Below are 16,180 nucleotides of genomic sequence, written 5' to 3'. Positions count from 1 at the left end.
CTTAACAGTAAGCAAGTGCCTCTTTGTCCACAATAAATCTGTTAAATATGCATTTCTGTAATGTTATGTAAACAAACCACTGTACCGATCAGCTGTGCTCTCATGTAAACTAACCACATAGGATATCAGCTGTTTGTTCGACATCATACTTAAGACGTAACCACCTAAAAGATGGGTGAGTGCTTGCTGTCTTCCTACGTTTGCACTTTTTAAACGGACAACACGTGTTTTATTGTCATATTTACTGGAAATGACATTCAATATAGCCAACAGCTAGTAAGTTGTTGTTAGTGATGGTCGTTACCAGAAACTTTCAGTCTTTATTTAATGCATGTGTTCACGGGTCCGGCGGGGAAACTGGTTCTCATAATGGGCCGGGTTGGTGCAGGCTTTTAAATACTCTGCCTTGCTCAGCACTACTGAGTACACATGAACCATATTCAAGACCACCTTTTAAAGTTGACCCTGGCATGGTCAGATGAATCGTGCCCAGATATGGTACATAGTGTTCACGCTAATCAAACAAACTGGACTTTGGGGTCAACTGTACTCGGATCCAGGTCAGGTCCCAAGCCGCAGAGGTGGATGGTAGATATCAAGCAAAGTGGTATGCTGGTGTACCAACAGAGGTCAGTGAAGGTTTAGTTTACCAACAGAGGTCAGTGAAGGTTATGGATTACTAAATGGCTCATGGAGCATGGTGTAATATTAGAAAATGGCCTAGAAGGACTGTTTGGATGGTCAGCAGTTTTACTGATAATGACACAGAGGAGCATGTGAGCCGCAGACACAGCATGCTGCAGATGCATGGCTGAGTGTATTGATCATGTAGCAAAAAGCGGGACAGGTGCACACTGTTAAACAGCTGCAGCAGAGGCATCATGCCCAGAATATAAAAGCAGTCATTAAACACTGCGCAGATGAGACCTCACTTCTCAGCCAGATGTATTTACCGCTGCGGCCTCACGTTAATGAGCTGGATCAGGTATCAGTTGGAGGACTCGACAGCTCAGCGGCATCTTGTCAATAGATGGCAGCTTTTTATCTGACTTCACAATTCATATGGTCAATACCAAAAATGAAGAGCTGGAGCACTTAAGTTTACAGGACAGAATAAGATGAGACTGGAAAATGAATTGTGGGAAAGCCCAGTTGTTACAGTAGCAACTATTGACACAGCAAAGGAACGGCACTGACATAAAAACATAGAAAAACGATAACGTAAATAAACTACCTATGGTGACAAAAAGAATGTGCAGGGTTAGAACAAAAATATGCAGTATGAAATGAGAAAATAAATTAGGTAAATTATACTATAAGGAAAAACCAATATGTGAAATATACATACTGTACCAGGTGTGTATTAAAATGTGCTCATATTCTCATCACTAAGTCTGCCAAGGCCATACATATTGAGCAGGAAGTGTCAACGTGGGCAGAAAATTCTATTCACCTTATCAACAATATTCAACCTACAGGAGCAGATAACATACGCACAGGCTGAACTTGCAGATGTACAATTTGCATTATCACCTGCTCAGTTTATCAAAACGTCCAGATGTCAGTCGAGTGAAGGCACCACAGGATAAACCACATGGAAAGAAAATTATATGATAGTCTGATAAAGGCCCAGCACTTATCTTCAATGCACTTCTGCAATGGCAGCTAATTCTGTTAAGAACCTGCTTCCACCATATGTCACCCACTAGAGGGGGATAAGCACATCTTAAATGTTTGTTAGTCAAACAACCCTGAAGACAGAGAATACAAAGATTGTCAGTGAGGGACTACTGTAGCATTTCCTTTGAAAATGTAATCTCACTTTAAGTCTAGTCTCTCTTTAGATTATTTTCACAATGTTCACATCATCAATAGGACAGTAAACAAGGTGGTGAAGCTATTTTGAAGCCACTTCTTTAGTTACATCACTCTTCTATGTTCCCTTGTTCTAGCACTGATTCTGGTGAGAGCCCTGCAAGAAAGGTTGTAAGAACAAGTTCAGCTCTTTAAATAATCTGCCACTGGGAGATAGGACGGTGCAGCATATGTGTGTGTGTGTGTGTGTGTGTGTGTGTGTGTGTGTGTACTTGTATTCATCATGTTGCGGGGACACATGTCTGCTCAGTCACATTATGGGGCCAAACCTCCCCAAACTGCATAGATTGAGAGACTAGCTGCCATCTCCGCACTTCTCTCCTCAGGCCACAATCTCTATAAATAACCTAAAAAACTTGTACATGTGTACTTGGTGAAAGTTTGTGCTTTAGTTTAAGAGATACAAAGCTGGTCCTCACAAAACCATTAAAGTTTAAGACATGTTTTTGTTAAGCTTTCGGCTGAGGGTTAGATTGATGTTAGGGTAAGGGTTTGTCTTGGCATGTAGAGGTTATGGTTAGGTAGCTTAAGTTTCCAGGGAATGTGAGTTTGAGTTTGTGTATTACTTTTACTTTATAATTACGTTGTGACAATGTAATCGCTGTCTAATTTTGTTCAGAGACAATGTTTCTTTGAGTTAATAAAACACTATATTTATGTAAAATTGTGGGTTGGTAGTTGGGGTGGATGGCGGACATACAAAGTGGACTGTGACACCAGAATCCTGGGTTCACATTCAGGCTTCTGTCTGTAGTTAGGTTTGGACAACAAACGTATTTTGGTTAATGTCAGGGAAATATTGTGATTTTGATTAAATGTTGATAATAAAAAAGGAAATATTAAACTAGAATTAACGCATTGCAATTGTATACCTCTGCAAACCACTCAAGTTGCATTTTTCATCCTTGTCTGTCCAGACTCATAAACAGTTGTTGAACAGTGCTTAAAATATGGTTGTTGCTGCAAAGAAGCTACAAATTCTACAAACATGGACGCGTGAAACACATATTCAACCCAACAGCACAGAAGACTTATACAATCAGCACAGTTTCAAGGTGGGCACACAAGATTAGAGTCACCAATTGAGTGTCCAACATCCAATTCATTCTCCCCACCTGTTTCTGAGTTATGACAATGTGTAAGGACCTTTTGGATATATTATGTCCTCACTTCATCAGTTTATCCTATTAGACATTTGTGTGAAATGATGTCATAATTAACCTATGAATTCTTGACATATGGCCAACATGTTTTGTGAGGTCACAGTGACCTTGACCTTCAACCACCAAATTCTGTCAATTCACTCTTGAGTCCAAGTTAATGTGGAAAAAAATGTTTGTGAGAGAACATGAGGTATATTTGGCCCTTTACGTTGAGAAACGTAGGTCATTTTATGTTGTTTATCTAGTCTTCTCACAGTTGTGAACATCCACATAAGAGCTTTCCACTACAAACACACTAATACTATATTCAAAAATGTGGCTATTTAATATTTCAAAAGCAGTAAAAGTTCAAATGTTTGCAGAGAGGATAACAGAAGGATTGTTATCTGACTGGCAATCACCTGGGCTTTGACACACATTTTAGCCAGATGCTGAAATGTTGAAAATGCATCTTTACACTTTTCAACAGTTACCAGCAGTTAAATGTCTGCGGAAATATCCACTTCAAGTTTTGTGGCTCTGTGATTAAGGCAAGTGATAATTACACTTAAATGATCTAAACACTGGAATTATATCCACGTAATTTTCCATTCTGGCAGGGAGAGCAGCTCCAGCACTTTGAATTTTTGAAATCATACAGATAGTGTAAGATGCTGTAGTTATCTGTGATCACAGTGAACAATCTTTGTGGAATGTCTCTGTCACCTGGGACATATAAGCACACCCAAGATTTTAACAGAACATAAAGCATACAAAAAAACGTACTGTGTAGACATCACTGTCTAAGTATTAATCAACTCTGCATTTTCGCTGGTATGTTCTGTTTTTTTTTTTTGTTTGTTTTTTTTGGCACTTTATCAAATACAGTTGGCGGAAGGGGAGCTCTGAAGGGGCCTGAAAGTAAAACAACAAAGAAAACTGAAAGGTCCCTGGTTGCAGTTAGTGAACATTCAATATGTACTGAGGCTTCTGATGCACACAGTTTAACAAAAAGGCAGAAGACAAACTTTAGCATGGCTGTATGTTTGTTGCAGATGAGCAAGCCTAAATCATTAGCTCTAAAAAAAAAAAAACTCTTAATATGTAATATTGCATGTTTCTCTATCATGACCTGTGTCTCGATTAATTACACATTAGCAAAAGAGCTTTGTAACTACATGTTTAGAAAGTGTTATGATATTTAATTAAGTGTTATTACATACAAATGGAGTAGACTGGTAAGAAGCTTACGTCAAATGGGTCACAGCAGCATGTCTATACTGTATGCAACATAAGGATAACAGGGTTGTGGTTGTAATGGTATCACTCCCTCTGTCACTGGGTACAGTATGACTCATACTGGATCCAGTGTCATGACGCAAACAGCAAGCTGTCTCATGCTCACTGCTCAGACTACAGTATGTACCTTGTATCTGTTACAACCAGGCTGCAGAGCCAAATAGACTGTGTGTCGTGATAATTCACGATGGATGTACCTAGTCATGCATCATCCATGGTGACTTTTGATCCTCAACATCAGAGTCAAGCCTTCAGCCCTTGTGTACACAGGAATGTTTTTTTTTTTTGTAGGATTTAGCCCAAGCACAGATGAAAAGCCTCTTTACGTATGGGTGCAGTTTACAGGTTCAGCAGACTTTTAGTTTCTGGGGTCAGGGCCAAATCAGTGCCAAGTCAACTGCGTCACAAAGCTTTGCTGACGGCACTATTCAGAATCTAAATGTTAAACAGGTCATATTTAAAGCTTCTACTAGTCATAGTGGCTCTTTATTTATTTCTTCGCCTTGGCATTAGAAGGCATGTTGTCAGTACAAAGCCTTGTCACAAAGTTATTGATGACTCATTATTGGTTTAATTCTATATCCACCACCCCGGGATTTGACCTTCACATATCTGCCTCGGCTGTTTCCCCACCTTGATTAAACACATGGAAGCTTTTAAGCTTTTAAGCATTTTGACCACGTACATTGCTCCCCATCAAAGACATTAACCCTAAACTATTCCACTGCTGTTGCAGCTGAAACATGGCTAATGTCATTGAAAGGAATGTGGCAGGTGACCTCTTACAGCGGGGACTTATCAATTTACAAAAATGATTTATGAGCCAGTGCGTACCTCGAGAATCACATGTAGGACATATCATGAACAGCTTCCCACACGTGTGTGATGTCTTTTATGTAGATTTCAGCAAGTGATACCACAGAGAAAACAACCCCATGATAACTATTCTAGAAACTTACCAGCCAAGCGTCCCAGCTTCTCCACAGCCTGCCTGTTTATCTGCCTGTTTGCAGTGTTTTCAGAGGGGAGCTCATGGCTCAGTCCCACACAAGAAGTAGAACATGGAGAGAACTGCACCACACAGCTTCACTGAGCCTCGTGCAGTAGCCAAATCTCTTGATAAGTTTATACACTACAATCAAGCCGTAGGCCATGACGCCTGGCAGGGATTACCGAGGGATTACAATATATTCACCCCACTGGGATTCCATCACATGGTGGATCAGATCTCTGTGACAGGGGACCAGTGTGTAGCACTCCCTCAGGGCCACAAACACTAGTGTGACAGATTTGACAAAGAACCTAAGTCTGTCTGACAGCTGAACACAAACCGCTGTCTGGCTACAATGTGAATGTTAAACCAACACTACAGGGTTTGACATCACAGAGCTCTGCCATGGCGTTTCTCGTCCATTACCTTCCAGAGGGCAGGAAGCAAAGCAATTAGGGTTCTGGAAGAAATTAAGACAGTTTGGCCAAGAGTTACTGGTTGCAATCCAGACCATTAGTGATGCAATGTTGCACAAAGAGCTTAGATTTTTTTCAAAGGCCAACTTGGGGATTTCAACCCCTTTGTAAATATAGATTTTTCTGTTAGAATAATTCAAATGTCAGTTTCAAAACTAGAAAAGAAAAACTTTCCAGAACAGCTTATAAATCATAATCATGACACTATGCCAGGGATGTCATTTAATCAGCACAGCCAAACACATGCATGCAGACCTTTGGCAGATTAAGTTTGAATGCTTTGGGCTGCTGAAAAAAATTAAGCAACAGCTTCAAAAGTAACGTCACAAGAGAAAAATGATAAATCCTCTTGTTCTCCATTTGTTGCATTAAACACTGGACACCATCTGTTGGGTTGGACCGCAGAATACAACAGCAGCAGGGTGGCAGCTGCCACCCTAAGACACAACAGCCTGGCCACAGCCTCATGTCGCACGCTGACACACTCTAAAAATACTATTCTGGGCTCCGTTAATGGGTTCTTACACTGTCTTAGTTATGGCAGGCACACCAGCACACGGAGCAGAGATGAAGCTAAAAGGTCATTAATCAAAATAAGCCAACTCTAAACAAAAGGCAGTTTGGTTGCCCTGCCAGCAGGGATTACTGAGTATTATCACAACATTTCAGAAAAAGACAGCAACTGGTCCTGTGTATCTAACATGTCAATCCCTCTGTTGACCCTTCCTTCACTCTGACCCCTCCTCCAGGCAGTAGGTGACTGAGATGGGCGTTCGTCTAGGCTGCTTGAGCGACTCCCCGTGGTGGCCGCCGCCGCTGCTGCTGCTGCTGTTCTGCACCGTCCCCTTCTGTTCAGGCAGGCCCTTCGGGATTCCCACGCCCTCCGTGAACGTCGCAGTGGTGTTCAGCGGCTCGGCCTACCAGACAGAAATTAAGGGCCGGTTAAGCCGGGAAAACTTCATGGACCTGCCTCTGGAGGTGAACCCCATCACTGTGCTGGTCAACAACACCAACCCACGGGCACTGCTCACCCGAATCTGTGACACCCTCTCCACTAACCGCGTCCATGGCGTGGTGTTTGAGGACAACGTTGGCTCGGAGGCCGTTGCACAGATCTTGGACTTCATTTCCACTCAGACGGCTGTACCCATCGTGGGCATCAGCGGAGGCTCTGCTGTTGTCCTGCCATACAAGGTCAGTGGGGGGCAGGGATGGGCCACTGGTCCTGGGATCCTCATTGTTGAGCATAATTGGAAACTGATCAAACTTTAACAATTTTATTCACCTTTGCATTTGCATCAAACTATGGATGCACCGATTTTGAAGTTCTGGGTCGATACTAGTACCAATGTTTAAAATAGTAATTTGCCTGATAGCCAGTACCGATACTGATGTTTTTTATAAATCGAGGCACCCCTACATGAAACGTGCACAGAAACTTCACGACAAGCATTCGAGGCTGCACAGAGGTCTAAATCAAGGCCACTTATAAGTCTGAGGAGCCTGATTAAATGTTGAGGTAATTATCAACCGCAACAGCAGGACTGGTATTGTTTTCACCTTGTGAGTCTGTATGTGTGTCATCAGGGTAAAATGTGGTCTTTGTGACAACTAGCAGGAACTACCACAGATGCAGTTTGAGTAACTGCCATGTGTTATATGTCTGTCTGTCTGTCTGTCTGTCTTTTTGTGGTCAAATTTTGTCAACGTGATAGCATAGCGACCATACAACATGCAGTCATGTAACTTATAGGTGTGTAGTTTAGATCACAAAGCCGAGTTTAAAGATGGGTGTGGTCCAGCGCGTCGGTGGCTTAGTGGTAGAGCAGGCACCCCATGTACAAGGCTGTTGCCGCAGCGGCCTGGGTTTGAGTTCAGCCTGTGGCCCTTTGCTGCATGTCATCCCCTCTCTCTCTCCCCCTTTCACACTTAACTGTCCTGTCCATTTAAGGCAAAAAATGCCCCAAAAAAAAAATCTTTTAAAAAAAAAAAAAAAAAAAAGATGGGTGTGGTCCAAGCAAGAGTGCGAGCAGTAGGGGTGTAGGAAGTAGGGAGGGGGCCATAACCCACCTTACACTCCTGGCCCACATTCATTTTATGTCACAGATTGCTGTAACACGGCTGGTCTGATCCCAATGCACAATGGTTCCTAGTTTCTCACTGATATCACTCACAGTCAGCAATTCTCATAAGACACTGCAGCCAAACAGAGAGCTGTATAAAGTAATGAACACAAGAGATGGCAGAATGAATACAGATTATCCGCCACTGAATAGCAGCAGTGGAGATGCCACCAGCTACAGTCCACATCTGGGTTGTAAATCACATGTTATTTTCCTAATGTTATAGGCTAAATGATAGACTCTCAAATTCATACGCTAACGGGGGCAAACCAGTGGCATTTCATCATTTCTCGCCATCACCCTGGTTTGTAACAGCAATAAATTCTGAGCTTTAGGAGACACAGGCAGGTGTGAGAGAAACAGAGGCAGGTTATCTCCAGACAGATTTATCTGAGAGTGAATGAGAGCATTGTTTCATATACACAGAAACACTAATAAATCACACATCCGTGATGAAGCAAGTCTCAATTTGTCTTAAACAGTTTCATGTTAAAAGTATTCAGATCTTTCACTTACTGTAAGTAAAAGCAGCCCCAAACCACAGTGTTAAACACACATACACTTCATTACAGATCAACATGCTGAATTCCAAATTTTTAAACAAAATATTATCAAAATGTATCAAAAGTAACACAATACTGTCATATTTCATATTACCAGATAATTATCACAGATGTATTAACATTTAAGCAGTATTTTGATGTAATGCTTGTCAAGGAGCTAATATATCTATATACTATTGGGGTTTTTAACGCACAGCAATACATCATATTTTAAAAACTGAACAAATATGCTAGATGTAAAATCTTTACTTTCGTCTAAGTGGTAACCACAGCTGTGGTTCCTCAGCTTAAGTATTGTACTTGAGTAGCAAGCATTTGCTACTGTGTTAACCACTGGATCAGGTATCTTCCTCGTCTAAACTATAGCTACATAACATCAATACAAATTTTCCTTGATTATAAATTATCTGGTACTCTATGTAATAAGTCACCAGGCTTGTGGGTAGAGGAACACAACAGGGAATTGATGTCATATGACTTTGACTTAGGATCGCCTTTTTTAGCTATTTGTTGTCAAATGGCAAGCGCCCCATACTTTCTCTAAAGCTGGATGGATTGGTCGATATTTTAGATATCTAAATAATAAAAAAGAACCTGCAGCCAAGTATGTGATAACTACAACACCTCAAAGCAAAAATGAAATAGTACTCAAGGTACAGATTTATTTTCTTGGGAGCAAATAATTACCCAGAAACCCATGTGAGCAGTAACACAGTAAATCAGTCATTTAAGTATTAATTACATCAGCCATAATCAGCATTATATAGATGGATGTGGAGTGGACCAATTTGCTCAGGAACGCACTAGGTTCAAGAAGCAAGATATTTGTTAGGGGACTTTGTCAAGGTAAAAAAATAAACAAGGATCCCTCAAATGTTCTTTCTAATTTTTTGATTCATTACCTGTAATCGCTTATCTGCTACAGGGTCAGGGGGTCGCTGAAGCCTATCCCAGCTGACACTGGACAGGTCGCCTGATTATCACAAGGCTGACACATGGAGACAGACAATCATTCATGCTCACATTCACACCTATGGACAATTTAGAGTCACCAATTAACTTAACCTGCCAGAGAATCCTGAGAAAACACATGCTGACACTGGGAGAATATGCAAACTCCATACAGAGGGGCCCAAGTCAGCCAGTGGGTTTAAACCCAATACCCTCTTGCTGTAAGGCGACAGTGCTAACCACTGCATCACTGTGCCACCAGCTCTTCATTCTATTTATATAGTAAAATCCAGTTTAAGCTGGTCACTATATTAATTTCTTGACGCTGTATACTGTGTTGAATCATTTATCAGTACTGTATTAGTACTGTATGCACTAACTCTCAAGTGAGGTAAACATCTCGAGAGATGCTTGATACACATACAAGCTATTAAACTGCTTTTAGAGTTGAAGCTGAAAGGTTCAGTAGCAGCATACATAGGAGCATGATCACCCACCACAAAAGGCTCAGCCACAGAGACCAACTATAATCCTTCCAGAATGGCTTTTTTCTGGTGACATTTTAGTGCCTCTTGCAAGATGACACAGAGCTTGGCATCACAACTGCATGGAGGAAAATACAGTCTGAAGCTCTGCAGCAATATTCTGCCAATTAATGATCTTTAAAGATAAAGGGCAAATCAAACTTTGCACAACAATTTCCCTTGGTTATGGCTGGGTTATCTTGAGGTCAGAGTGACCTTGACCTTTGACCACCAAGTGAATGTTGCCAAATTTGAAGAAATGCCCAGCATTGAAGTGTCAATCAGTGTTTACTAAAGGCCAAAATGAAGACCTCAAATGGAATCAAAGAATTTTGACCCTTTTCCTGAAAAGTTACTCAAACCAATGAATTGATAATCAAATTAGGTGGTGACTAATTAAAATGGTTGGTAAGTAATCAATTAATTGTTGCAGCTATACCCAAAATTGAACGTTTCTGTGCGTTACCTGGTGGGTGCCCGTGGATATGTAGGATGCAGGACTCCAACTAAATTAAAAAAGAGTTATCTTTTTCTCCATTAAGTCCTGCAACATTTTCTATTTTGTGAGAAACAAGGAGACACTGGCAAGACTCCAGTAATTTCCTTAATTCATATGGGGTTGTAGCTCCCCTGTCAGCTGCATCCGTTTCAGAAAACATGTTGGGTGATCTTGCCATCAGCATGGCTTCTCCAGGGTAATAAAGAGATGTCACTCAGCAGTTAATGCCTCCTGCTGCTCATTTGTGCTCTCACCAGTCTTGAGGATAGTAACAGCAACTCAATGACAATAAATTAGAAAATAAACACATGTATTAAGAAATAAATGTAATGACAAAGGCTGGCAGGTGTTAAAATGAATGACTCCTTTCATCAGTAATTAGGAAGTGACAGAGGTCGATACCATTAAAATATGCCTTGTAGTGAATTTATTACAAATGCATTTCAGAACAGTGTTTGCATGCATTATTAATATAGACAGTCCCAGTTGGAAACCAAACGTAATCTTCTGCTATCCACTGAGCTACAAGGCCTCTGATTGACACGTACGCCTCCCTGCCTCATCTGATAATTGTATACTTTTTAAGCAAATCATTTCTTACAGTCTTGGGCCCCCATGCAGTCAGTGTTCCGAATGTGGTTTTGCATATTTTGTACCTTTAACAGGTCTTTTAGATTTAGAATGCTGATGACCATTTTCCTATCATTCAGGAAAGTTTCTGGTTCCTTTTGGTGTGCTATGAAAATCAAGCTTCAAAAACGTCAAACTTGTTTAATAGAGATGTTGATGAAAGTTACTTTACTGTTGCATTTAACATGGTTGGTTTGTTTTAAAAGTTTACTCAAGCTGAGCTTGATTTTCCAACATAATGCTTCACCATTATGTTGGAAAATCAAACTCAGATAAACCCAGAATAATTTGGGAAATGATCATCTGAACTTGGCAGTTCCATGGACCTCTCTCAAGGACAGTTCTTGCAAATACTTGGACATCCTAACTTCCCATGTGACTATAATTTTTAAAAATGTAGTACATACAATTAGGGGTGGCTTTAGCTTTATCTGAGTGAAGCCTCCAATCACTAGCCTCTCCTAAATAAAGAGGAAATGTCACTGAGCAAGATATCGAATGTGATCTATGGGCTTCTTTTGGAGAGTGGTCTGCAGTAGTATTGCTTAAACTTACAAAATTTTATTCAATGGTATAAAACATGCAAACCAAGGTTAAATTCTTGAAATACCCTTACTTTAAAGCAGACGTTGCGCTAGACTTTTTCGTCGCCGGTCATTTTGACCGACAGGATCATAAAAATCCAGTCATAATCTATTTTTATCGGTCATTTAAATTTTCGCTTTTAAATGATAATAAAGATATTCAAAGACATTTAGTTTTCATTTGTTCGTTTTTAATAAATCCAACAAGCAAGTTATAAAGTGTGCATTAATAAGGACATGAACGAAAAGATGAACAGTAACATTCACACACCGCAGCACTTCAGTTCGGCGTCTGGTCTATTTTTCACGCGAGCCGGATCAAGCGGATTGTACCAAACAGGAAGTGGGACACAGAAAAGACGAGAGAATCCGGACAATTTTCAAAATAAAATAACAACAACATGCATGATAAACGTGAGGAGAAAATACTGTGTTTATTATTTAAAATAACACAACAGTGCATAACCAAACACATTTTTCAATACCATAATCACTTCATTACAATTTTAATTTTGTGTCACCGAGCCTACAGGCATAACTACATGAATAAAATGGTCAGAACAATATGCCCTATTCATTTAGTGTTTATCCAACAGGCTCAATACATGGACGTGCAATGACAAATTGTCATTAACTTATTATCTTATAAAAAACGATCAAAACATGGCCTTACCCATGTTTAAAATGACCAGTTGATGTGAAAAAACGAGTACTGACGGGAACAGATGAGTGGAGTCAATGTTTAACCGGCGCGGAGAGCACATGAGAAATGCACTGCCTGTGTGGACAGTCAAGCACTCGCAGGACTTCAACACATCTGGTGTGTCCAGGCCGTTATGTCAGCAACGCTACATGAAGCAGATGAATGACTTTTTCTCTGCAGTGTGAAAACGGCAGCCACTTAAACCACTGACTGTGCACTCCGCCGCCAAGTGGGCAGGGTTGGTAATTGCTACTGGTCAAAATGACCGACGGCCTTCAGATTTTCCGGTCATTGTTGTAAAAAACCAGTCAATACCAAGAATATCTGGTTAACACGACCCCTGCTTTAAAGTCTCCAACAACAATTATTGTTCAATGCCAATAAAAGACAGGGCCCTGTGGAAGGAATCACAGAATATTGTGGAATTAGCCAAACTTCGGTTAAATTTATAAGTTTTCCTTACCATTCCAAACTTTTTTCAAAGCGCCTAAGCCAGAAAAAACAAATGTTTCACTGCAATACCGCAAGTAGTCACTGTGAAAAAACTGCTTCCTGGGGGGCCTGGGCAGAGCTCAGCTCCTCCATGCACACCGCAGCCAGTCAGTTACGTCAGGTCATTAAATACAATCAACTAGCTGAGCAGGCTCGTCTGCTCTACTGTCCAGTACTTTGCTCAGCTCTGCCTGTGTCTGCCTCCAACTTAATGTTAGCTGGTTTGACCACAGAGATGTGAGTGAGAGCCACCGCAGTCTCTTTTTTTTTTGGCCAGTCAAGCTGGATAAAATCCTCCAGGGCTACTCAGTGGCCCAGAGGCAGCATCTCATGTTTCTGGATCAAGCTAGCCATCAGTCCCATCTATGTGGTCAAAACATGTGTAGGCTAAATGAATTAAAACAGCCAGGATAAAAAATATGGCTATGTCCCCTTTTCAAAATAAGGTGTAATGGAAATTAGATTCATGGGATTATATTCACAGGAGGTTAAAAAAAAAAAGTTACCTGCGTCCCTCATAAATTAAGAAATGCTACTAAACTCTGCGAAAAAAATGACCTTATTCTTTGATGGTGGGTTGCTGAAATACCAAATCCTGACAATGCACGTTATTGTTGGACCCTGCTGTCTTGAGGAAGAGGCCCTCTGAGACAGCTAGCACCCAGGCCACACTTCCTGCATGAGCAGTACATGATGGCTACCTCGCCGAACTGCTGTGGCTCGCAGTGTTCACACAGACAGCAGTGCTGCTGCAGAGCTGCCTGCAGCTTTAACTCCTGTATTTCCACAATTAAAAGCCATTACTCCACTCATTTGTGTAGCTGTGCAAGCCACTGGATTGTCAGCAACACAACCATGCAAATATTTCACAATAAAAAGCCTCATATTAACAAATGACGAGATTCTGTCAAAAGAAACATTGTCAGAGGGCTATGTTTTGAAACATAAACAGGAAAGATTGTGTTAAGAAATATTTATGTTTTTAATGTATGTGACAGTTAAGGACAGTAAACCTGTAGTGAAAGGTGGTATAATGTCAGTATGATTATTTCTGTTTTTACTGAAACTGCACACATCATATGGAAAAAATAGGTGAGACTTCTATTCTCTAGATGTTTCACAGCTGAGCAGCAGCTGCACCTGAGCAGAGCCGCTTAAGTGGGCAATGTGGCTGCTCTAACCTGCTAACATGGATGCCCGCCTGGTTGTAAGTCAAAATTTAAGCTACATTTAGAGCAATATGAACCTAACGTCAGGGCCACACCGGACGTGGAAGCACTGCGAATAGCCTCGAAGCGCCGAGAAGCGAAGCCAGTCAAGCTGGGCAGGAATATAGGCTATACATATTAGTCAGTGGTATCTAAACACAGCGCGAGAGAGATGAACACACACACACACACACACACGAGAGAGAGAGAGAGAGAGAGAGCCGGCTATAGTGGGTGGAGGTTGGGGCACACACACGCAAACAGAGAGAGATACCCATGATGGAGACAACAGCTGGGAGCAGAAGTGCTTGTCGACCGGCATGGAGAAATGCGCGTCTGATGTGAACGGGCTTGTGCGAGAATTTCGGTGTGCTGCGTTTCGCGGCACTTTGTTGGCAGTGTGGCCCTGGCGTAAGATGTGAAGCACTTTATTTTAGGAAAGGATGGAATTGTTTTGTTTTATAACTGTACTGAAGCACTTTTTTAGATTATAAAAAATAGTGTAATGTTGTGTTACATCAAATTCATAATCTTTTAATAATTTTCTCATTGAATCATTTAAATCTTTTAACCCACCACATGATTTGACACACTTTCTGGTGACAAAGTGTGCTTACAGTACATCGTAAAACACAGAATTACAAAAACTAAAATGGAAAACACAGAACTGGGGGAAAAATATTTCTTAAAGCCCTAAATAAAAGGCCTTATAAATTCAGTCATCTCAGAATGAATGAAAAAAGATATATTTGATTAATACTGCATATAAATGATATAATATGTAGACGTTTTACGATTACTGAGCCCAATTTACAACCAATCAGTGTCATGCTGCCTCAGTTCAAAGAAGGCTGCCAGGAGCAGGCACTGGGGAAGTAGAAAGAGGAGTCTGTCAGCGTATCTGCTTAACATCCAAGGGACCACTATAGATTACATCATGCCAAGAGAGCCAGAGTAATGGCATTTTACCTCTGGGTTCAGTCAATCTGAAGTAATTATAGTGCAGCATATCACTGAATCCAGATGGCAGTCCAAGTTTTTAGTGGGAAACAACAGACGATCTCATACTGACACGAAGAATCATTATAGTCATTGTTTCAAATTAAGATAAAAACTCAAGGATTGAAACATCCATAAGATATTTATTCTATTTGCCATTCTATTATTCAAAATGTGACAGTAGTAGCACAGGTGACAAAATGATTTATATCCCCAGTAAATATTAATGTCACAAAGTATTTAGATAACACCAGTAGTCACCTATTTATGCTTTAATTGGTCATTTATTAATACTGAAGCGCTGTAAACATACAATGTGCACATGACAGCTTTGTACCAGGGACACAGGTGCACAGAGATGAGTTTGTTCCAGCCCTCTTTGAATCTTCTTCTAAACAATCAGTGACGCCACCCCGTCGATTGATTTATGGGAAGCTGTCAAATGTAGTCAACAAGGCAATGGAGCTCATTCATTTTTCATACATATCGCTGAGAGTCGAGGGTTTGATCTGTCTGAAAGTGACAGCATAAAATTAGGTGATAAACTGATTCCTGTCCTCAGGACATTTTAGTTTGTTGATCAGCTGCCATCAGAGCACAAGTACTGTTATGCTCTTCATTTTCTATCCCAATGAGAGCAAGAATGGAAATAATGATAAGGCAAACCTCAGAGAGAAGTAATGTTAAGATAAAGCCTGAAAGTACTGAACAAAGTTCACTCCACTAAGAACACTGCTCATCTATGCTATAGAGTCTATAGAGTTAGAACTCCAGCAGCCCCGTTTCAATTTCAGATGGACAAAAAACCACAGCTACATACTTCACAATTACCAGCAAATCGATCAGTTCCAGCAGGCTTGCTCAGTGTGCAAACAGTGGATAAATCAATAGCAGTAATGATGGCCAACATGAATGACTGACATGTTTGTGAAGCCAAAAGAAAGCTGGACCTGCACTTGGTTTAAAAGTGAAAATATGGCTGCTGCCTCTTTGCCAGGATACAACAGCACAGTGCTCCAACGAGTCCTCCAACCCGCACAATAAAATAGGTCATTTGTCACCGCTTTCCAAAACAACCAATAAAAAACACACTTAAGATTCGTGTAGAGTTCTCTAATCTG

At 40.8% G+C, this 16,180-nt stretch overlaps 1 protein-coding gene and 1 long non-coding RNA gene across 4 annotated transcripts in view; one reads left to right on the top strand and one right to left on the bottom strand.

The window, feature by feature from the left end:
- The window catches only part of LOC117268173 (uncharacterized), a 168,254-nt gene that overhangs the window by 79,275 nt on the left and 72,799 nt on the right, over nucleotides 1-16,180 (bottom strand). The window lies entirely within an intron of this gene.
- Nucleotides 1-16,180, top strand: part of grin2ca (glutamate receptor, ionotropic, N-methyl D-aspartate 2Ca) — a 107,815-nt gene that overhangs the window by 23,250 nt on the left and 68,385 nt on the right. For both annotated transcript variants that reach the window (XM_078161639.1, XM_033644385.2), the window contains exon 3: nucleotides 6,533-6,977. In XM_078161639.1, coding sequence (XP_078017765.1) covers nucleotides 6,549-6,977 — 429 coding nt within the window. In that variant the 5' untranslated portion in view covers nucleotides 6,533-6,548. The remainder of the gene's footprint in view (nucleotides 1-6,532; nucleotides 6,978-16,180) is intronic.

This window comes from Epinephelus lanceolatus, chromosome 18, assembly GCF_041903045.1.
Source record: "Epinephelus lanceolatus isolate andai-2023 chromosome 18, ASM4190304v1, whole genome shotgun sequence".
Lineage (NCBI taxonomy): Eukaryota > Metazoa > Chordata > Actinopteri > Perciformes > Serranidae > Epinephelus > Epinephelus lanceolatus.
Note: the sequence above shows the minus strand (reverse complement) of the source record. Positions and strands in the feature narration are given on the sequence as shown.